The sequence below is a fragment of the Diadema antillarum genome, unplaced genomic scaffold, assembly GCF_040938485.1.
Source record: "Diadema antillarum isolate AM-2024a unplaced genomic scaffold, OU_Dant_1.0 seq00001644_RagTag, whole genome shotgun sequence".
NCBI classification, from domain to species: domain Eukaryota; kingdom Metazoa; phylum Echinodermata; class Echinoidea; order Diadematoida; family Diadematidae; genus Diadema; species Diadema antillarum.
Window position 1 is genome coordinate 3,339 of NW_027272347.1, and position 23,946 is coordinate 27,284.

The following is a 23,946-nucleotide window of genomic DNA, read 5'->3' on the forward strand; positions in this document are numbered from 1 at the left end:
CCCATTCCAGCCCTTCGCCTCTCTGCACCACATATGTATACCCAACCTCGCACAAACTATGAGCAAAGGGCCTATCTTTTAGCAAAGGGAAAGAGAAGAATATTGCACCGTATAGAAGAGGGGTTGTCAGTATTCGTGTCACGCAGTGGGAGGAAAATCGCCGCTACTTTGCGACACGAAAGTGGAGAGAACCCTTGCTAGTCGGGAGCAGGACAAAAGGCGTCCAGCGGAGATGGCGATCTTCGACGACCCTCGACTGACAGGTAGGCTCGCTTGAGCCGTGTTCTCGAGTCCTCTTTGGACCGGCTGGAATGTCAAGTATTAATGAGAGCCTATTGGATGTCTGCGATGCCGTTGTGCACGGTGTCGCATCCACAGAAAGGGCCGTCCAATCAAGGAGGTACTAGGCAAGCCTAGTACCTCCTTGGTCCAATCACGTCCGTAGATGGCAGGATGTTCGTCTTCCAGCTCCATCTACTTTCTCTTCTTCGTTTACTCTTTTGTCCTTTGCTTTCTTTTTTATCTCATTTTTCTTTTTGTCTTTGTTCCTAGGCTTCTCTCATATTCTCATCTTTTGTTATTACTCATATTTTGCTCATTTATCTCCGCTCTCACTTCATATCATCTCTTTCTCTCCTTCTTCTCTCAAAAATACTCACTTCTTGAAGTCTCGCTCTTCCTATATTTGTGTTCCATTACTCTGGCTGTTATCATATGTCATGTGTTCTGTATCTGTTTTCTTTCACTTTTGCTCTCATTATTTTTTTTAAAAATTTATTATCATGTCATGGAGTCTCTGTGTTAATGTACATTTTAATAGAGTTAACATTGATGACTTTTAAATCTGTGTTTATTTCAGCTCAATAGCACACAGTTTTGTCAATCATGAAGAAATGACTGACAAAGAACCCTTTTTATGTGTCTTACTGAGGTGTGAGTAAGTGTTCTCTATGTAAAGGCTGCAACTGATTTATTATGAGTACTGCTGTACATCATTTAGATTTGGAAGTCAAATTTTGATATTAGTAACACTTTTTCTAACTGCATGCCTTTGACAGTGATTGAGCACACATGTTTGTTTGTGTGTATGTTTGTTTGTGTGGATTTGTGTGTATGTTTGTTTGTGTTGATTACTGCATTTAACTTCTGTGTGTGTATATGCTGTTGGTTCATGCATCTATGTGAGGCAAGTGTGTAGTGGGAAACTCGCATTCGCACAAAGCCCAGCCATTCGACCTCCCAGTTGGGAGGCTATGTGCTACACATGTCCGAGAGAGATGTTCAGTGACTATACTATACACGGGGGCGGCAGGACACACACTTGTTTGGATGATAGCCAATTGTGGGGAGGGATATCATGTTCAACGTCCGGCACGAACGTCGGCAGGACTCCCGACACGTTAGCGGCATCATCTGTAAGCCATTATTGGAGACTGTTGGGACGGCAATCAATGGATGTGGTTGTGCGAGCGTGGTGTTCAATATTTAGTAACCCCACATCTACTGCTGATCGGGGGTTGACACGAAACAAGTTTAAAGGCTATCAGATTGATGCCGTGCTGAGGGTTGACAAAAATGCTTTTAGTCTATGTGGTAGGGCTTGCATGAGCCAGTTTTGTTTATATGTAATAATTTGATAGGTAATGTCAAAAAACAAAGTAAAACAAATGATTCCTAATAAAAGGTGGTATCTACCTTTTATTAGGACCTCTTTGTTTTTGGTAAAGCCATTTCAAAACTGATTTTCATCAAGTAAACTTTGAATTCCTTTTAGAATTGATGCTTTTTAATATTTCATATAAGTGGTTTCTAATTTAAAAATGGAATCCTCATCTCAACCAAAATTATACTTCTTTGATGGAGTATCACAGATTTTTGCCAGTGGGAATTGAACAGAAGTTACTGCCTCGAACCAGTTCTCCTTTTCAAATGCCAAGATTCCATTGAAGGATGAGAAATAATGGATTTAACCTTGGCACCAATCTTTTCAATTCATTCCAAAGATGTGTATGGGTACAAGCTTTATGAATGTGACCATGGAGCTATCATTTGTAGCTCCTTGATGTGACCATTTCTTATCAGTTTTACCCTGGGCAGAGAAATGTCTAAACTACTACTTTTACATCTAACCAAATGACGTCAAAACTCATGCGGGAGGAAACCGCGCCGCCACTGTCTATTTTTCTCCCGTCGGCGGCAGAGTACCAGGGGCAGGTGATTACCGTGCGCCCAGGGATTTGAGTTGCGTAATTTGCAGATTGCAATTTGCCAAGATTGATGTTGATTCACTGATTACTCTGCAGGGTACACGTGGAGGGGGAAAAGAGAATTGATGCTCTTCTCCCATAGAATGGATCCTGGCTCACATTCATATGCAGGTCTCGTGACTCATGCAAACTTAATCTCCGTTGATGATATTTAAGTAGCGCGGCAGAATCGGCAAACGAATGTGATAGATTGGGGTGTGATAAATCACATTTGCATCTTTGTGAGTTTGCTAAATGTTATCAGTGACTTTGGATGCTTTTTTTAATCATTGCCGATGCTTCTTTGAGATGAATTTGTGAAAGAACGTACATTCTGAAACTGTTTCAAGTGGAAAGTGTGATTTAATGACTAATCAAGGTTCTCTTCTAGTGATAGTTTTCATAGAGGCCTTGTTTTTTTTTAAGGAGAAACTCCACCTCATGTCAAAGGGTGTATTTCTCAACTCAATTCTGGAGTAGAATGAAGGTTTCCAAACAACTTCAAGGGAGTTTTTGGCAGTTGATAAACGCAAAGCTCTTTTGATTATGGAGTTAGGGACATGTTTTTATTGTGGAATTAAAAACGTGTTTATGAAACGCTGAAAAAGAGTGCAATTGCAAACACGTTTGAGCCAGAAACGTGTTTCTGTGGAGTTGATAAATCCAGTCATTTTGAAATGCGTTCATAGCTCGGACCTGCCCATGCCAACCACTGCCAACTCCACATCTCTGCTCCTGGGTTCAAACTTTGCAATAAAACTGCACAGTGACAAGGCTTCCCAATCGACTCATGACAGAGTTGATAAATGCAGCAACTTGAGAACGATCTGAAAGGTATTTGGAAACATGTTTTGATTGTGGGTATTGAAACGCATTTTCAAACATGGGAATGTTGGTAAACGCAGCCTCAATCGTTCTGAAAACGTCCTCCAGAAACATGCCCTTTTTTTCTGCCTGCACTGGAATTTCAAGTAAAAAGTTATCAAGTCATCAGGGCCTTTGAATTACAATTGAAAGAGTTGTCATAATTCTCAATTTGAGTGATTCTATCTTCATAGCCATGCAGGATCAGTCTTTAACCATGAGAATTGTAGTGACATTGCAAATTCAGCATGCTGAAATTCCTTCTTAATATCAATCTACAGCCCTCGTGATGTCTCTTGCCAATTCTTTTTGTGTGTTTGTCTTAATGGTGAGTTGATTCTGTGATCAAAGGAGGCACAGCAAATGGCAAAATCAGAACAAGTAAGGTTACTAGGAGAGTATCAATACGTAGCAAAATCACGTAAAAATTCCCCCTTCATCTCAATTTATGAACTTCACAATGCTCCTTGACGTTTTATGATGGGTTTTTAGTAGACTGTCTGTTCAATGCAGACCTGTAGAAATGAGCTGCTATGATGGAACTTTACTGCTGTAGAAGGACATATTTATATTGCATCAGCCGACTGGGTCCTGTATTCCCAGGGCGGTCACGCTCGCCCCTTAGTATCTCCGCTCCACATTTGTAATCCCGCTTGAGCAAATGAGGGTAATGTGCCGCAAAGAAGATTATTCCAATTTCATTTTATTCGTTCAATTCACGAGGCGATGTATAGAAACGGAGCTATTTAGTCCGAAAAGGAGAGGACCGTTTTGCGTCCCGGTGATCAGAACCCAGAGCAGTACTGTGAGGAGACCAATGTCTAGATTGCCAAATCACAGCCTTTAAGGGGGAGAGAATGTAGACTGCTTGGGGAGGTTAATATGCGGCCAAGGAGATTATTCCGTTTCCACATTGTGCAGTTAACCCTATTAGCACCAGCTTCTCCAAATTACCATTGACATTATATATAAACAGCTAACAGATGGTAATGACAGAGTTAATAGGCAGCATAAAATTATCTGATATCATTGAGAAAAGCAATCACTCTGTGTTAAGTACCATTCCGGATCAAGAAGTGAATGTAATTGTTCAAAAATTGGAAAATAGATGAATCACAGCCTTGAAAGTAGAGAACATAAGAATCTTTTGTGTTGTTGAAGCCAGGAGCAAGTGGCTCCAATATTTCCAGGGCACTGCAGCTGAGGAGAAGAATCTTGCTTTCACACGTACCGAGAGTGCTTAATTTGAATGCCGAATTACAAACATGATTGCAATCACGGTTCGAATCATCGTTCGTTCATACGACTGAGGAAGGATTCGCAGAATCTGCGGCATGGAATTTCATAGTGAGAAGGAGAGATTAGGCTTCTTTCCAAATTCCCATCTATCACTCTTGAGCCTCTAGTAATGCACGCATTGCCTGCAGTGCGAGCGTTTGAGGAGCGCATCTTCCAGCGGAAATGGTTCAAAGGTCATTGTGAGCTCCACCCCCAAAACACGATTGGAGGTCAATCATGTTCACATGGTCATTTCGCTGCTTAATTCTGATGAAACGTGATTGAAAAACACCTCCAGACCATCATATGAAACATGATTGAAATTATGATTCAAATCACCCCTCTGCGATTCCACTTTGCTTTCACACGGCAAGAATGATTAATTTGAAACAAGATTCTAGTGATGTGTCATTACAATCGCGTTTTAAATTAAGCACTCACGTTAGTGTGAAAGCTAGGGAGGGAGGTAGCTCAGAGCTCAAGCTCATTGCGACCTTGCCCTCGGTGAACTGTATGGCCTCAACAGGGGTCATCCAGGGGTGGGGAGGGGGGTTACCTCTCCAGATCACAACAAACCCTGTTCACCTCACAGGTCTCTAGCCCCTCAAAAACCGATCACATCACGTCAGCCATCAACTGTGATATGGGTAAAGCAGAAGTGCAAAGAAAACTTCTTCTTGCAAAGAAAACTTCTTCTAAGTTCTGAGAAGGCACATTGCAGGGTACAAACCCCTGTAGTAGCTATGTTTACAGGAGTCTTTAACTGAGGGAGCGTCAGCTCTCCCTTTCTTGCCACCACTACCCCTAACCTCGGGGAAAACACTCCAAAAAAAAAAGGGGGAAAAAAAGAGCTGGAATATTAACTGGGATCTTTGATATGGTGTACCCTGCGTGAACTGTGCAGCATTATACCAACATTTCTTCAGTCTCCTAGTAAAAAAAAAAAAAGAGGGAAAAAATGTGATTGTAAGAGAAATTGTGTTTGAGTTGCGTGCCTCCTTGTGTATGTAAGCATCACGTGCACCTCCTGAATTTTTTAGGTGCCCGTCTCGTCCCCCTCCGCCCTTCCTCTGGTCCTATTCTTCTGTCGTCTCCTGTCTTCCCTTGCTCCTCCACTTCATCATGGCTAAAGAATGTGTGGGATAACAATGGCAGTGTGGGAACTGGTGTCTATAGATTGCTATTGATGCCCAGTCAAGTATGTCCCACAGACTGTACTGTAGGGACTCCACTCTTAGCCTCTACTCAAGGCAGTTTGTCTGCTACCCAATATCTTTACAGTTTCCTCCCATCAGATTGTTCTAAGATTGCTCTTTTTACGGTGACACCCCCCCCCCCTTTTCTATACATTCTGCAAGCTAAATGTTGTTTACTTGGGGATACGTACTCTGAAACCGAGTTTCCATCCTGTGTATGGTTTATGCGTGCCTTTGCATAACTGTAGGTTCCTCGAGTATAATGTTATTGATTGATGCGCAAGCTGGACAATGTCTGATTGAGCCTGGAGACAGGCTAGACAGGCCAGGATTTTTTTTTTTTTTTTGAAGGAACATTCGGTCACTATAAGGGACAGCAGAGTTGAGATTGAGCGAACAGCAAGGCCAGGCGGAGAGACTCTGTTCCATTGCCCGCCCTCGCCTGGCGATAATAGGTTATGGATTGCACTGACCTTACCCTGTGCAGACTTCCTATTGAATACTCGGGTAGTGAGTGACAGATTGTGTATGTGTTTGTGTGTATAGCTGAGAGAGAAGAGGGCTGAATGGTATGGTATTAAGTTTTGGTGGATGAAGTGGAGAGTACAGGGCGTAGGAATACAGCACCGAAAGGTGCAGAATGAGCTTACAAGATGAAATACTGTAAAAGTTCTTAATTTTGCGTACAGATATTTCCTGGAATTGACACGAGGCTATTGTAAGTGCACTATTACCCTAGCACATGGCGACATATTTTGCATGTTGTTAGATTTGCGGTTCAACTGTGATTCCCAAAAATTCATGAAAATTAATTCCTTGCGAATAGTAACAGCTTATACAGTACTTGACGGGACCACAATAACAACTGGTAGTCATGTCATATAGGCCTACAGTAAAGCAAGAAATGTTTACCACATGAAATTTTTGCAAATTGGAGCTGGTCGAGGGCCCTTTTCGCGTCATGAAATTTTTGCGAATTGCCATTGGCATTCAATGCATGTAGTGTAGACAAGAACTTTTATGGGGATTTTAATTTTGGAAATCCTCGTGGCTCTCACAAAATTTGCGAAATCGATATGCTCGCGAACATTTCTGGTTGTGCAGAACCAGAGATGTTATTGTAACTATACTATGAGTCAAATATTGCATCATGAAAGGGCATTCTTTTATTCAGATATTACTAGAAAACTGGGACATCATGTACCACATTCCGTATGGAGGGCAAGGAGGACATTAGTGTTTTCCCAAGTTTGTCTTTGTACTAAGTGCCTTTATGTATCCCATTTGAAACTATGTAATTTTGATGATACTAAACCTAAACCTTTTGACAATGTTTCCAGATATAAAAAATCTGAGCTACTATACATAGTCCTGCATGTCACCAGATTCTTGTATATTGTGTCAACAAGTTTTTTAGTTGAAAAATTAAGGCTGAATGCTTCAAAACAGAGAAAATCTGCACGTGATCAGTTATATCACAGCTCGCAGATAGTGGGGTTAGAATAAACTATTCAGTTATTGGTTAATTCTTAAATAGAATGATAGTACTGCTTGTAGATCTTTGATAGCGGCAGCAATATCCTGAAAACTCTTGTGTATTTGATAATTTTTTTTTCTATGCATTTGAACATCATCATACAGCTCGTCCAGCGAAGTTTAACAAATATCTGAAATTGGTGCCACCACAATGTTAAACAGTGTCTTTATTAAGCACAAACACATAAAAATCTCATTTCCTGTTGCATTAGCTGCAATTGCCATGCTTAATATGCAATTATACAGAGCAGCGAATTGAATCTTCAGAGCATGAGTGTTTTCCATAGCGGCCAAATCCAGCTGTGATGTTTACAGCGATTCACTAAAATAGATCAAAAGATCAAAACATGTTTTTTTGATGCTTCACGGATGAGTGCCCGACATTACTGTTTTGTGATTAGGCACTCAAATATATACTCGACACATTTCCACTGATGAAAACAAGTTCATTCCCATAACCCTTTGCTGCGAAGTGCCCCTGTTGTTTTGGTCGTGTTAAAAAGAGAACAATGAACTTACACCAAACAGCCAATGTATGGCCCTCTAAAAGGAAAAAGAAACTTGGCTGCTAAACCTGAGTTGTTTGCCACCCATGGTAGGACAGTTTGCTGTGGAAAGAGTTCAACAGTTTATGTTTACCAGAAATGAAACTGTTCATATTTACAAATAGGTAACCAGAAAGAAACTTACCCCTCCCCCCCCCCCCAAAAAAAAAAAAATCAAATCTTTATCTGTCCTTATTGAGTAATGCTTTTCTTTTTCTTTATTACCATGACTTGTATTTGGCAAAAGATTGCCTGATTTTTTTTGGGGGGGTCTCACTTGAGTCAGATTTCTTAGTTTTCTGGCAAATTTTGTTATATTATAAAAGTTTGTGCATTTTTTTTTTCTGTGTTTGTTTGTGACTCTAATATGATAGCTTGACAACAAGTCACCAGTCTTCAGAAGAAAAAAAAAATAAAATCAGCTATACATTCTTTCACAGCTTATAAGGGGAGGATTATTACATGTTCTGGCAACATCACATGACAACAAATAGTTTGTCTAGTGGATAAGACGCCTGTCCGGAGATCATGAGGTTGTAGGTTCGAATCCTGCCCGAGTATGTATGCCCATGATTTCTTTTGTCATGGCTGCTACTAAAGAACTCAACAGAAGAATTTAATGAATTTGAATTAATAATTTGTCCTTTAGTTAAAATTTTACATCAGTCTCATTATAACCATTTCATGTCCTCTTTTGCTGGCAAATAGAAATTTATCATCTTTTATATGCGAAAGTCGCATTTTCTTTTTTCTTTTTCAGTCCCAAGAGCTTCGGCTCGTGCGAGGTTTGCTGTACCCAGGTATATGCAACATTTGCCATAGCCTGTAGCTTGTCACTACAATGTATTTTCATACTCATTGTTGCCTCTCTGTACTACTCCCTTTGAGGAATATTTCATTTCAATGTTGTCATGGGAACTATTATCATGTTTTCGTTGTTTGTTTGTTTTTTGTGTTTGTGTTTGTGATGTAATGTATTTTTGTAAGGCAGCTCACCACAAGCTTTGCTTTTTTGAGGTTCTGCCTTCCTGTACAATAATTTCATGCATGTGATTTCCTACATGAAAAAAAGATGGAAAATAAATGTTATACAAACTTGAACTTGAACTTGAACTTGAACTATATGAGCAAGTCAGTATGATTTAGTATAAATCTCAGTAATCCCATCTAACCAAGAATGCTAGTATGTGAGGCTTCACATGAAGAGCCTCATATGGAACCTTACAATGAGTTTTAAAGGTCCTGTTTAACTTTTGGAACAGTGATTTAAAAAAAAAATGTCAAGATATGACATTTAATTCATATGTGTATAAGGTCTGTTGTACCACAAAACATCCTATCATGTAAAATTTTCGCAGTAAAGCCTAAAATATAAGGAGATATCTGTATTTTATGTCAGTAAACCGTAACTGTACGCGGTTTAGTCTGGAAACATTTTTATTATAACTATTGTTCACATTTTGTATATTTAACAATACTCAACATCAATTTTACCGATTCATATTTTTACAGTGGTTGTCTCTATCCCTAACTCACATGTTAGAACTATTTTAAAGCACTAATGCTGGGTTTTTGTTTCATCTGCAAATGGTAAATTATGCCTTTCAGGTTGTGAAACCAAATTTCCCCCTTAAAAAACTCAAAGTTTAGGCTGTTACTCCTTGAGGGCAGTATTTGTCATCAGTCTCCCCTTTCAAAAGTCCCCTTGTCTTGAAACAATGTTATGACTCGCTCATTAGTTTCAGGGTAAGTTTGCAAAGTAACGTAGCCTCCACGGTGTTTAACATTATTTTATGTTGCCTTTGTCTCCGCCTGTGGTGTGTTTGCATGTTTGCTTGGGGTTCGTAATTAATTGTCAGTTTTGGGGGTTATTTGGCGAATATATCAATAAATGTTTACCCAGCTTAATCAACTCTCGTTGAGGATTTTCTTCGAGCTGCGACACCTCGGCCTCACCTCCAAGGCTAATTTTCACACACCGCCGAATTCTTTTTCGTCACGTTTTTGCTCCCGAGGAGCAAAGAAATCATGACAAGTAATGTGTCGACAGTGTACTAATACATGTCAGCTCAACAATCAGCCACAGACCCAGGCAATCGTGAGTCACATTTTCTCGTAATGTTGCGCTAATGTAGAAATAATTTGAAACATTGATTACTGCCTGGAGCCGGCATGTGACGAGTACTTTCCGTAGAGAGATTTATAATTAAAAAAAAAGAGAGAAATATCATGTGCCCATTTTCTAATGTGAATGAATTGGTAGAGCCATGTCTCTTCTCATAGAATTCCTGGGTGAACAAATTTTCGTATACCATATGAAACATATGCCTTATATAAGTCTGTGTTGGCCTATGCTTGTTATTGATTGACTGGTTGACTGATAATATTTTTGAAATAAACAGCAAACCAAGACACAGATGCGAATGCTTCCCATAAGACAAATGCAATGCATTATTGGCCTCTAAATGAGAAATTAACTACTGTCCCTTGTTGATAGGGGGTATATTACTAATTTCTAAATCCATTGCCATTTAACTTAATTACAACTTTAACCACACTAGAAATGTGTCTTATAGATGGTAATTTGGAAATAATATGCTTACAAAATATATGGGTTAGTAAGGGTATTTTTTATTGAAGATTATGCTAATAGCACCAATCCTTATATGGTGATAAACTGTAAAGAAAAGTTACTTTTTATATAAAGCAAAGCATTCAGTATATGAAATATTCTGGATGTATTGACTGTATGTTTATTTGTTTTTTTTTTTGTTTGTTTTTTCATCAGACTGGTTTACCTGTTTTGGTTGGATTTGTACTTTGTTTGGGGGGGGGATGAGTAGATATGCTGGATTACCTGACTTTATCATTTACAACTAATTTCAGAGGATTTTTGGGTCTGGATACTGTCCAACCAGCTGTTGTCACAGGAAGCTGTTGCTTACACATTTAAAATTGTTGCCAGAATTGAAAAGGTCTCTGTTAAAGGGAAAGCTATCTCTTGAAGCAACCTGTGTCTACCTGTGGTAGTAATGGTAAAAGAAAATTAGCCAAAACAAAACAAAAGCACACTTTGAAAACAAAAAGTTACAACGCCTTCATTGTGTAGACATAATTGTTTTCAGATAAAATGAAAAACGTGACCTGGTTATTTTTATGTTTGTTGCCCATTATTAATGCTGTAAGTGTATTTGTTCTCACAGAGCTTAACCGCTCCCCCCCCCCCCCCCCAAAAAAAAAAAAAAGAAAAAAAGAAAAAAAGAATATAGAATTGAGCATTGAAGAAAATGTTTCTCTGAAAAGATTTGACCTTTTGAGAATGAATAAAAAGCTTTGGTATGTTTACTCCAAGGCACTGTCAGTTTGTGCTACACAGAGCCTTTTTATTCCCCAAGATCATCTAGGTTTTTGGAAAATCAGAATCATGAAAGGTTGTAGATCAACCTTCTATGTCCTTGCTTTAACCATCTACCCCCCCCCCCCCTTAAAAAGGGGGAAAACAACAACAGGATTACAACCCCTAAATGTACAAAATCCCAGCATGTGACTGTTATGTCTTTTTATGAGACACTTGCTCTCCTCTTTCTGCAAACATAAACAACACCCTAACAAATGTCCTTTTCATAATTTCTTACACAAATTTGCTACAAACAAATGTTGCTACGATGTGTGAAACTGACCCAGTCTAATACTAAGGCTAAATTTATTCACAATTCTGTATCAAGGGAAAAACACACACACACACACACAAACAAACAAACAAAACAAAATGAACCCTGGTATACCCAAGGTATCCCTTTTTGATGCATACCATGAGAAAGTTTTTAAAGGAAGTTGTGTGTTGAAGAATATTGAAAGAAAAAGATGAGCTATTACAAAAAAATATATAACTGATTAGCGAATGTAAAGCAAATTGGATATGATGGATATGACATTGCCCAGCATGAACATTATATTAGGTTAGTCCTGACTTTTGGGTGTGTGTTTGTGTGTTTAATTTACCTTTGTCCTTCATATTTGTTGCTGTGATGCATCAATTAGTAGTCTTGATTCAAGACAGTGTGCCCATGGGAGGGAAGAGGTCCTCAGCTGGGTCAGCATTGTACCTGTCAAAGTTAGGTCTGTTTTCAGTTCTGTTTGAAGCCAACACAGTGACAGCTACAAGGATCATGGATACACCACTTGTACACAGTTGCCAAATGTGGTCTGGGCAAATGTCCAAAAACCACAGCAAAGACCCAAGTCCATCTCCTGTTGGCCTTAGGCGTACTGACCAGACCCCAGCAACATGTGACCTTACCTCAGAATACCGCAGCAGCAGCAGTAACTAAGTCTATGCAGGATACATACAATCAGCTATGTTTAAAAAGATGTATGTAGGCCTATGTGGTCACATTCGAAATGTCACGTAATCATCAAGGTGCCAAAGCCAAACACTAATCATACCACAGCTCAGTACTGATACAATGTATTTCTTTGGAGTTGGAACGTTGTCTGCATGTGTATCAGCTGTAACACAGAACAAGCCGTAGGATTGTTATGGAGTCCCCAGGGAGATGTGGACGAGCCTCATGTCTGATTGCATTGAATGTGTGTCAAACAAAACATTTATAACGCAGATAAAAGTTTCCAATCTTGCAGAAAGGCAGGAGTCTCGAGTCGCCAAAAAGCGATGTAAGGACGACGTCAGCATGAGTGCTGTAAATTTGTGGGAGCACTCCATCGGAGAGTAAAGATAGCCTAGAGGAAAAACAGAAAGAGATGAGGAGGAAGGGAAATGAGAGAGTGAGTGAGTTTCTCCTTCAATATAGAGTAAGATAAGAAAGGAGTGTTGCAATATCTTTATGAAGAGTTGGTCTGGTGCACTTGAAATGTTTCACTTGTACCCCACTTTTCGAGTGTGAAGATTCAGATATGCAGAGAAAGGTCTGCAGTCTGTAAATCAACTTATGCTCAGCTGCATGGGGACATGCCTCGTTTATAGGTAGGTACCTGTGCAACACAAGCGTAGTTCCTTTTTATCAAGATGTATTTCGAGATAAAATTGGATTATGCAGTGGTAATTTCTCTTTCAGATTTACTTCCCTAGAAAGAAGAACATATGTGCAGCAGAGCCTGCAGACCAAGTACCATCAAGGCAGATTGATTTATCTTTTGAGTGTGATTTGGGTTTTGAGTGAAAACCACTATGCACCCTTTGCTGACCACTGTCTTTCCTTGTGTTTTATACCCCTCCAGGAATGAGACCATTGCACTATGCTGCCTGGCAGGGGAAAGTGGAACCAGTGAGGCTGCTACTACAGGCAGGATCAGACCCAAACCAGCCGTCCCTGGACTGCGAGACCCCGCTCCATCTGGCGTCCCAGTATGGCAGCTACGCCGTGGTAAGTCTCCTGGAGATGGCTCCAGAAGTCAGATGGACGTGTTTTGCTTTTGAGCTGTATGGTACAGTGGGTAGCATTATCCCAAGCTTTGCCATAAGTACCCACCCCCACCCCCAGAACACAGATGATTATTCATACGCTAGTGGAAAGACCTGGCTCTTAGGTTAAGCTATCGCTGTCACGAATAATCCTTCGTGTAGCATTTTGCCAAAGTGTACAACTGTCAGCTGTGATATACGAAGCTACTTCAGTGCTCTGACAGAAGATTCCTCCGGCAAGAGAGAGAGGTATAGCACATGTCACTTTCATAAGAAGTACGTACACACACGCAAAGAATAAAGGAGGATGGACATGGCATATTGATACTCTTTCACAATGCTAAGTGACCCCTTTAACCCGTTCAGGATGAGTCCCATGTATACTCAGGTAAGTGTCTATGGGAAATACGTGTTGTAGCAACATCAGCCTGTCCTCTACAACTTGCATGGGAGCTCTGATCCAATGCTGAGTCAAGGAACATCCCAAGAATAACAGAATGTAGGTGATCCTGTGGATTGCATGTGCCAAAAATCATAAGTCACAAATCGGGTTCACTCATTTCATCATGCAATACAAGATGCGCTGATCATGACCAAACCCACTGTCAGTCTAAAAGGTCATGGTTCATGGGGGGGGGGGGGGGGGGGGGGTAGGAGGAGGTGGGTGTTGTGACTCTCTGAACCTCTCACAGGCACACTCATCAGCTTGGGTTGAAGGACTGCGATCATCCGCTCTGACAGGTTGTCAAACTCGTTAATTGCTCACGGCACGTTTCAGATGAGGGATGGATTCAGATGGATGTTGTCTGTCAGTCGCTCCCCGGCAGTGATCCTCTCTAAACTCTTGCTCATCAAGCAGTGGGATTTGGGCGATAAAAGCGAAAAAAAAAATGAAGCACACAACATAATTTATTTTGCTGTCTGCGAAATCAGCCAAGTTGTCAGTGGTGATGCCAAAAGTGTATAGGGATGCGATGGTGGGAGATGGGGAGCACCTTGTGAAATGGCAAAGGAATCCCACATTTTTCTGACATTTTTACGAGAGATGTGGTGAGCTGTGTTTCATATTTTTTCAAATATTTTTGTTTTTATTCAAACAAATCCGAAAGATTACAGTATTTACAACAGATTTACATTGAAAAATAATTAAGAGCAAATTAAAATATTTATAATAGATTGGGAAAACCAAAAAGAAAAAAAAGTGGCAAATTTGCGTTCAAGTTGAATGTGTAGGTGCACATTAACATTGGACTAAAACAATTTTCTTCAGACCAAGACAATTTTTTTTTTTGCTTTTGCTTCTTTTTTATGCAAAATTCCAGCTAAGTTTGCATTGATACCAGTTAACGCAATAACCTCAAATATCAGATGATCACCGCGTCTTCATCGTGCCAAGAGAGATTCATTTCATCCAGTGTTAACTTGGGATTTGGGCGAGAATCGGTCACCAGTGGAATAGATGGGAATTTCCCTTGTTTATTGCTTCTAAGGTTTCCCTTTTTCCTCGTACCTCACTCAAAATAGGATCAAAATCATGATTTCTTTTTAGTTTAATGCCCTAAAGGCTGCTAGAGGCATTTGTTGAATTTTCGTAACTGTTGCCATGCTTGCTAGCTGTTAAATTCTCTCCATTTCACGACATGTTCTTTTTTTTTCAGCAACCTTGGGAAATGCAAAATGCAACAGAATTTTCAGCAAGCCACAAAAGAATTGCTTTGAGTGCAACGTTGAGTTACTCTCTGCTTTTCATAGAATCGCTTGACTAACAATAAATGCAAAGGTTGTGCCAGTGTCACAAATGTATTAGTGTCCTGCTCTTGGGACGAATCTTGTACTAAGTTTTAGAGTACTGTCAAGCTTCACAATTTCTGCTAGTGGGCTATAAGTATTGGAAAGCTACCTGTTGGTACCAAAGGGAGAAGAAAATTCTCCACATTAGTACCATTGTCAAAACAATCTACGAAGAAATGTCCTTCTCAGCCTGGAACTTAGACTAAAGTAAAGTTTCTGGCAGTGCAGTGTTTTGAGTGTGCTGAAAATAGTATGGTGTGGGCCTTACCTCCTCATCCTCCTCCATAAGCAGGGTCAGGGATGGAGTCAGGGGCAACTGATGGGGCAGACAGAACTGACAGACATCTGTATGGAGTGCCTAGAACTTTTCTTAAAGAAGATCCAGCTGTTCAAAGACTTGTTTTTCCCCTCTGGTGGTTGGCAATATTTCACCTTCTCCCTTCTTGGCAGCAAATATGATCGGGAACCGAGAACCAAAATGTGAATGCTATATTCAGTGATGTTCCTAGTTTTAGCCATCGTGCCATCACTGTTGTCAGATTGCCACAACTCTAGTGATAAACTCTTCCAACAATGCCACACACCCACTAACAACAATAACTTTTACCCCAATGCAGAACTTTATTATTTGTTACAGCAGCAGCATCAGCATCATCATCATCATCATCATCATCATCATCATCATCATCATCATCATCATCATCATCATCATCATCATCATCATCATCATCATCTATTGTACCATCATGACCACAACTACAGGTGTACTGAGTGCAACCATAGCAACTGCCTTCATCACCGTTGCTACTGCCACCACTACCACTACCGCCACTGCCCCAACCCTATCACTACCCACTACTCATGTTGTGGCCACAAACCGTTATCATATGTCACCGCTAGCACTACTACAACAATCACCATCATTACAAGTGTCAACATCAACACCACTATCATTATCATTAACATCTATCACTAACTTACATGATCACCACTAAATATCTAATGATTAATGAGTTCCATTATTATCCGCAATCCAAAACATTCTGTCAGTCAACTCTGAACACTTTCTGAACCATGAACTTGAAAGGCGATTACCAGTGGCCATGTTACCCACTTTCTTGCCTCATAACCCAGAAGCGTAAATTGAAAATGCATTAGCTCAATTACAAGAAACAGAGCCAGTGGGTTGAATTGGGCCTCTGAGGGGTAGTCAAGGTTGATTGCAAGCTGAGATTTTTTTTTTTTTTTATGCCTGTGTTAAGTAAGAGCAAATCATTCAAGGTATGTGGCCATTACCTCACAGTTTACATGTTTGTTCATTAAGAGATTAAATATCAGTTTTATAGGAGCATAAAGATATTGGTTAAGAAGCAGGGCAAATCATCATTGAAGTCAGTGATGGCCAAAAGCCAACAGATCAATTAATGAAATTCCAAATATGAAACTCTGCATCTTTCAGATTTAGAGCTTGGAAATTGAAGGCCGAAATTTGCATCAGTCTTTAAAGCTGCTCTTGAGATCTCCTTGATCGGTCTCCGAGATTATGTTTGACATCCCCCTTGAATATGATACTTTGGAAAATGAACAGGACAGGAAATATTGTGGAAGTCCAGCCCAGTATGTCGCTTTTTCGGCCGCTCCAGCTCGGATGGGCGGAAGACAATCCCCTACTGGTATCCTGTTGGGCGTGCAGAATCGGAGTAACAGGTGGATTTTGACAGCTATTGAAACTCCTCTGGACCCGGCAAAGGAGACCTGAGGATGTGGCTCAATGGGAATAAAATATCTGTTCCATCCCATGCCCGATTGACCTCAATTCTAGTCGGTGGCATTACAGACGATTTGTCTATTTTTCTTCTTTTCAAAAAGTGTTCCCCCCCTTCATTTATGCCCACAATTGCACAGCGGGATAGAATTTGCAGACAGACATGGCAAAACAGGGGCGCTGCTTCTTGACGGTGTCAGTCTCGGTGGTACTGGAGGCACAGGCATGAAGCTAGGTACACGACGACTCTACATGATGAGCTCCATCTAATGGTGATTTCATAGGGATTCCTTCACCCCCTCCCCCCCCCCCCCCCCCTCCCCCAATGAGATGTGTCGAGAAGATTGTGGATTTATGAAATATCTCCATGTCTGATTTGGGGATATTCTACTTTTTCTGTTTTTGTTTTTGGTGTTATTGTTGTTGTTTGTCCTCTCACTTTGCAACTTCTAGCAGTTTGGCACTTACAGATAATACTTTTGCTCTGAGCTTCCCAGTAAGAGGGTGTTTGCTGATTCAAGGGCTTAGTCGTCCACTTCGTTCTCCCTGCCCAAGGGCAATGTTTTTTGAGGGAAAAAAAATACTGAAGAAAACACAGATCATGTGACGAGGACATATTTTTTTAAAGACCAAGTGTTCAGGTTTAATGGAAAGAAAAAGAAAGATTATTGAAGGTTTCCTTGTAACCATAACCTGTGACTTTCTTGAGATAAACGTGGGACAATTGAAGCAAAGAATGTTTACACATTGTTGTGTTGTTGTCAATCTATTATATTTCTTTCTTTTTTCATATAAACAATATACAAATTGATTTACTACAAGGTACTACAAGATGCTATTCAATATAAGATAATTAATTTATTACACATACACACAGCACACACACAAACGCATACATACACACACAATACACACAGACATATGCAAACTATTAAAGGGAGTGGGGATTTAGTTATTGCTTTGTTTTTGTATCTTTTTACTCAGAATATTGTGCTGTAATGTGGGCTTTGCAAATGAAATAGTATCCAGGCAAAAAAAATACATATATATATTGGACAATTTTTGCTACCAGAGTGGGATTTGATTTTGTCACATTCCGTCCCATCGATTTTGCTCCAGAGTCATATTATGGTGATGGATGATGCCATATTTGATCATGGTAGCAGACTCTGATGATTTTACGGTTGGAAGATGGGAAAAAAAAAGATGACATATATTTGTTGGAGTTTGAGAGGAATGTTAACGATAGCTGTTGAAGTGATATGAAGCAAAAGGTCAGGGGTATCGTTTTCATGCGAGCAACTATCTCCCTGGATCTGTCTAATGTTTATCTTAGTCTCAATTTTCCAGTCCCCGTCCACTGAGAAAGATACCTCTGGGAATGAAAACTCGATCCAGTCAGTCTCTAGTGGGGGGCAGGAGTACGAGACCCCTTTCAGATTTGGCAGAGAACTCATTTATGGACGTGTTTAACCCAGCTTGTACGCGTATCGAGAGTGCTTAGTCTGATACATGATTTTGATAGATGGATCTAGAATTGTGTTTGAAATCAAGCATTCTTGCCGTGTGAATGCAAAGTGGAATCACGGAGGGTGATTCGAATCGTAATTCCAATCGGTTTTGAGATGATGGTCCAGAAGTGTTTTCCAAACACGTTTCACCAGAATTCAGACTGTGTGAATGTAATTGAACTGCAATCATATTTTGGGGGCAGATATTACGGTGTCCTTACAACGACTTTCGCAGAAAGACCCGTGCTCCTAACATGCTGCACTGCAGTCAAAGCACACGCTACTTACGGCTCAAGAGCGATTGATGGGAACTTGGAAAGAAGCCAAATCTCCCCTCCTCGCTCTGAAATTCAAAACTGTGGAATCCGCGAAGCCTTTCTCAGTCATCTGAATGAACGATGATTTGAATTGTAATCGCAATCATGTTTGTAATTCAGCATTCAAACTAAGGACTGTCAGTGCATGTGAAAGCAAGGAATGAACCCTTTCAGATTTTGTGGAGAACTCATTTGTGGATCTGTTTCAGAAACATGATTTGTGGTAATACAGTAACTTTCCCCAAGCCTCAAAACAAACTTGAATCATGTCCCACCCAAACATATTTTGTCCGATGACATTACCTCCAATTGTGGTCCAGAGGCGTTTTCCCTGTGGAGTTTCACTTGAATCTGTTTCTGCATAATTTATGTAATCTGAATGATTTGACCTCTCAAATGCAATTGGGGGGGGGGGGGGAGGGGAGCTGAGCTTGACCTTGTATTCACTTCCTTAGAAGATGTGACAGTCATCCCAGTTCCCCCCCCCCCCCCCTGAAAAAAAAAAAATGATGTGCTTTTCTGGAGGACAAACTTTTTTTCTAAATCACTTTTAAATGTTTTGCCAGTTCCATTCAATGATGAGCTTCATTTATGGGTGTTATGCTCCGAATACAGAGATTGATCTTGGCTTCAGAACAGGGCCTTGTAAACTAATGTGCCACTAGTGCAGGGCAGTTTTCAATTTACTGCCGGTCAAGTAAAATGCAAGAGCACTTGACCTGGTATTTTGGCTATGTTAAACCCCCAAATGCCTGTTAGGGTCAGTTTTAAAGAGAAACCAGTCCACAACCAGTATCTTGTCATCCTGACCATATACAGGGCTGCACACTAACCCCTTTTATCTACTGGTCTGATCTGTCTGTCTGACCAGTACACAGTAGATACCCAGTTTTTCCAATCTTTTACTGCATTATTCCTGAAAAAGTTACTGGTTCGACAGTGATTTGCACTGGTCCTGGACCGTTGGACTAGTGCCAGTGTGCAGCGTTGCCATAGAGGACTTTGAACATCCAAGTAGAAGGTGTGTGCCGAAAATTACTCTCTTTCCATCGTGAATGTTCTCATTGCCAAACAAATTTCACAATATGATATCAGTCAGAAGAATAGCCGTTCATTTTGCAAGTCCTGACAGTGTTTTGGTTGGCTTTTGGTGCAGTTGCACCCAAAAAAAACAAAAAAAAAAAACCAAAAAAAAATCATGATTTTTCACTGTCAATGTGAACAGCTGCTTTATAATGTCATGTGACCTTCCCTTGATATTGTTTCCTTTCTTCACTGAGGTTCTTCAGCTGCCAGCAAAATTTCTGTAGATTTTCTTCTTTTTTTTTTCAAAAAATATAACCCATACTTTGTTTGATCAACGATTTGATGGCTGATGTAAGGCAGACGGGAAGTGAGCAATGTAGGATTAGGCGCATTATTTCCGATTTGGACCAGAAAATGACAAACAACAGCTAAAAAATCATGAGTGACATTGACAACTTGCCAGACACTTAACAAAACAAAATAAATTCCTTTATTTTTCTTTTAATATAGTGTCCTGTCAGATTTTTTTATGATGCACAGTGCCTGGGTGAGAGGAAGCAGTTGTTGTTCTGCACCTATCACGTAGGACATGTATCCCTTATCTGTCCATTACCTGTCCAACTGTGGTGATCCATTCATAGGGAAGAATTCTTTACGTTATCAGAGCACAATTTTGACATTTATTCCTATCTCTCAAACTATCCCCTGGCCTGAAAAGTTCTGAATGTCTGATGAGAAATGATGTGCATACAAAAACATGAACAACACATATCAGCTATCTATGCATGTGTGTGTGAGCATCACCTGAACAGCATTTGATATGATAGGGCAGCGACTACTGCCCAAAAGTCCTAAATCATTAAAATCAAATGGTAAACTGTATACAATATTTACATGAGAAGCCCACTTACAAGCAATTTTCAAACAGAAATTATGTAAAAGCATTGAAAAAAATAGTGAAGAGAAAAGTTTGAAGTAAATTGAATTGAATTGACTGTTCAATCACAGAAGTACCCTGTAAGTAGAATATTTGACATCATAGTGACCATAAACTATGGTACCAGATATTTGCCTTTTCCATTCGTATTTATGCAATATCATTTAACTGGTGAGTGGTGACCAAATGAAATTAGCAATTGTGCTCACTGTGTTTTGAAAGCCTGATGAACCAGGGAAGAATGTTGTTGCATTGCATCTTAACCAGCTGTTTCCACATTCTCTCCGAGTCAGAAGTATGCTGGTAATTCTCGGCAGATGTCAGAGCGTTCAGCCTGTCACATCGATGCAGAGAGGCAAGCTAACATCCACATTACATGACATAGCAGAGTGTAATTTTCATTGGTAGCAGAACAACTGTATGCCCCCCCCCCCACCACCACTACCACTACCACTTCTACTTTTGCAGAAGTACATTCTGAAACTTCGAGGTATAGATCTAGAGTATTCCTCGTGATATATTATCCACATGTGCAACGGAGAAGCCTGTGCAGACTGCCTTTCAAGGTATACTCATATAGCACATCCTGTATGCGAATGCTGCTCTTACGGCTTTCTTCCGTTTCTCCTCCTCTTCCGAATCTCGTACTCCGAGTGTGGATACCCTCTTTGCAAATTAGAGTTTTGGGTAGGCCGGTCTTATGAAGAGAAATGCCGATATACTGTACTGCACAAGGTTCTTGTCATTAAAGCAGCACATTAGTAAACGTGTGGATAATATTGTTTCATTCACATGAGTTGTCATTTCCAAATCAACTTCATCTCTGTGTATAATTAAGATATCTTCTTCTTCTTCTCCTTCTTTTTTTTTTTTTTTTTTTTTTTTTTTTGGTTTATTCAGCTTTCTTTATTCCCAAAGATATTCCAGATGAGGCTGGGGAAAAAATAAAATTCAGACTCAAACGTAGTCCCTTTGGCTCTACAGATTTTAAGCAGAAGATGTTGCCGTGGCAACGAGGAGAAATCTTTTTTAGCTAATTGGTCATTGATGAGATTGTCACAAGCAAGCAGTTTACATTTTCATTTGAAGTCTTTGAGTGCAAAAGGGACAACAAATGTCTTCATTTATCTAGATAAGGTTTGTATGCCATTTGCCACTTACATGCTACATGTCATTCATCCACAGAAGAAATAATGCTGGGAATGGACTTCAAAGTTGTTGCTGTGTTGAAGTTTGATATTGTGATTGGTGTCCCCTTTTTTTGAAGCAAGGAATATATACCACACCAGCGGTAGTATTGGAGAGGAAGAATTTATCCCCATAATCACGAACAAATTTGTAAAGAATCTCATTAATCCATTTGTCCAAAAATGACTCAGTTGAAACCAGGGACAATTTGTATTCCCTTCCGGTGCCGTGTACGATTTCTGCTACGAGAAGATACATCCCAGGTTGGAGGTGATCAGTGTGTGGATAGATGTAATGATAAAGCCAGCAAGTGCAGAGTAAATATGCAGCAGTGCCTACTACCATACTCACGTGACAGCGCAGGGTAATGTTCGGCCCAGTCCGTGCAGAAAGTGTGTCACGCCAAAAGAGAGAAAGAAAGGATGAAAAAAAATAAAATAGAGAAGGAAATGGAAGTGACAAAACATGGAACAACTTACTTGTGCCACTAGTGGAAATAAAAACAGGAAAATTGCCCCTGCCCAAAAATACAATAAATTTGCTGTGTCAACCTTACCACTGTAGCCAGTTGTATGAAGGAAAACAGTCCTAATGGAATTACCCAGCATATGGGATTGGATTTTGGGAAATGTGTGTCAAACTGATTCCAGGTATAGAGCAAATGTGTGTCGGATGTGTTCTTAGTTATATGTAGCTGACACCTGCACTCAATATTTTTTTTTTTACCGGCAAACGCAAACATTCACATGTGGGACTGCAGGGGCTGAGTAACCCTAGAAAGGTGCTACAAAAAGGGAGAGAGAGAAAGAGAGAAAGGAAAGTAAAACTTGTACACTGTACGAGGTGTTTAACTTGCACGTGTTAGTATGAGAAAGAGAGAGAGAGCAAACATCATCTTGGATGTATTTTGGTTTTTGGTGGTTTTTTTTTTTTTTTTCCTTTTTCTTCCTGGCACATTGAATCTTTGTGTTGCGTTAGGCCTGTGAAGAAAGGTCAGATGTAAACATGACTCCAGGAAACTGGAGAAAAACATCAAAAAACTTTAATTTTCATTGTGTATGTGTGTGTGTGCTAGAAGATATAGTTTTTTTTTACAGAATACTGCTAATCGCCTAAAAATCCCCATAAAACCCCATGGAAAGATTTTGTCAGTGAAATTACAGTTCTGTCATAGCAAATGTTCTCATTTAGCTTAAAATATTTGTAGATTACTTTACTTGCTTTTAAATACACTTGACCTAAATGCTAATAATAATAATGATAAAGATTGTCCCAAATTTAGAAATATTGAGGTTATGCCATGCTAAACTTGGTTGATTTTCATCATTGATTTCAAACAGTGTCAAATCAGTTGTGTTTCATATAGTAGGTCAGTTAATAGTGCCATCATGATAAAGTCTCTCTTCAAAATTTGAAAGAGTTTTACAGCCTCGTGAAAGACCTATTTGCATTTCAGCTCTTTAGCTGGTATTGTGCAACTGCCCTTAAACATAAGATCATAAAGCATTAATTTAAACAAAACATTTGATGCGCCATCTCTGTTTAGATTAATATCGTGATATTTTACCTGAAGAAGAAATAATTCTTCCTAACTCATTTCTGTCTTTGTTGCCAGGTGGAGACTCTCCTGCAATACGACGCCAACCCGACGGCAAAGAACAAGCAGGGCAAGACTCCCCTGGACCTGGCGGCGGAGTTCGGCAAGAGCGGCGTGGCGGGCCTCTTCCTGAACGGCCGCTACTGCAACACGCTGATCGCCAGCAGCTCGCACACGGGCGTCACCATGCACACGCCACTCCACCTCGCCGCCAAGAACGGGCATAGTGACGTCATCAGGTATATTTCAATAGAAAAAAATAACATCCTTCTGTGTTTTTGACAGGAGCTTTACAGGGTGTAATGGTTACTGTAAATGTCGATATTCTCGCACGATTAATTCTTCATGCTTAGCGGCTCAAAAACATATTCATGGGTTCAGAGACTCCAACTCTACCGTTTTCGACGGGAGATCTCCCGCCGAAAGCCCATTTTTGCAGAATCTCCCGTTCTCCCGCTGATGATTTGATTTCTCCCGCCCTGGCTGTGTGTCTCCCGGGGGAAAGGATTTCTTACTTATTGCTATCGTATGTTGAAAAAAATTAGCCTTAGATAGCACCAGAGAACATGTAGAACCTAGGAACTTCGCGCTTCGCACACATCAACTTGGAGTCTCCCGTTTGCTTGGGGTTTCGGGTGGGAGAATCTCCAGATCAGAAGGTGCTTTGGGTTGGAGTCTCTGTGGGTTTTTTAATTCACGCTGCACAATTGTCAACCCATTCAACATA

General features: G+C 40.1%; 1 protein-coding gene across 1 annotated transcript; it reads left to right on the forward strand.

The window, feature by feature from the left end:
- Nucleotides 1-232: 232 nt before the first annotated feature.
- Nucleotides 233-23,501, forward strand: LOC139711322 (uncharacterized). Its single transcript, XM_071623221.1, has 3 exons — nucleotides 233-263; nucleotides 12,904-13,049; nucleotides 23,238-23,501. Exons 1-3 carry the CDS (start codon nucleotides 233-235, stop codon nucleotides 23,499-23,501), a joined length of 441 nt encoding a protein of 146 aa, XP_071479322.1.
- Nucleotides 23,502-23,946: the final 445 nt, after the last annotated feature.

Coding starts and splice junctions, on each gene's coding strand:
- LOC139711322 (XM_071623221.1), top strand. CDS start 233: ATGGCGATCTTCGACGACCCTCGACTGACAG. Junction 264..12,903: donor CGACGACCCTCGACTGACAG/GTAGGCTCGCTT, acceptor ATACCCCTCCAG/GAATGAGACCATTGCACTAT. Junction 13,050..23,237: donor AGTATGGCAGCTACGCCGTG/GTAAGTCTCCTG, acceptor CTTTGTTGCCAG/GTGGAGACTCTCCTGCAATA.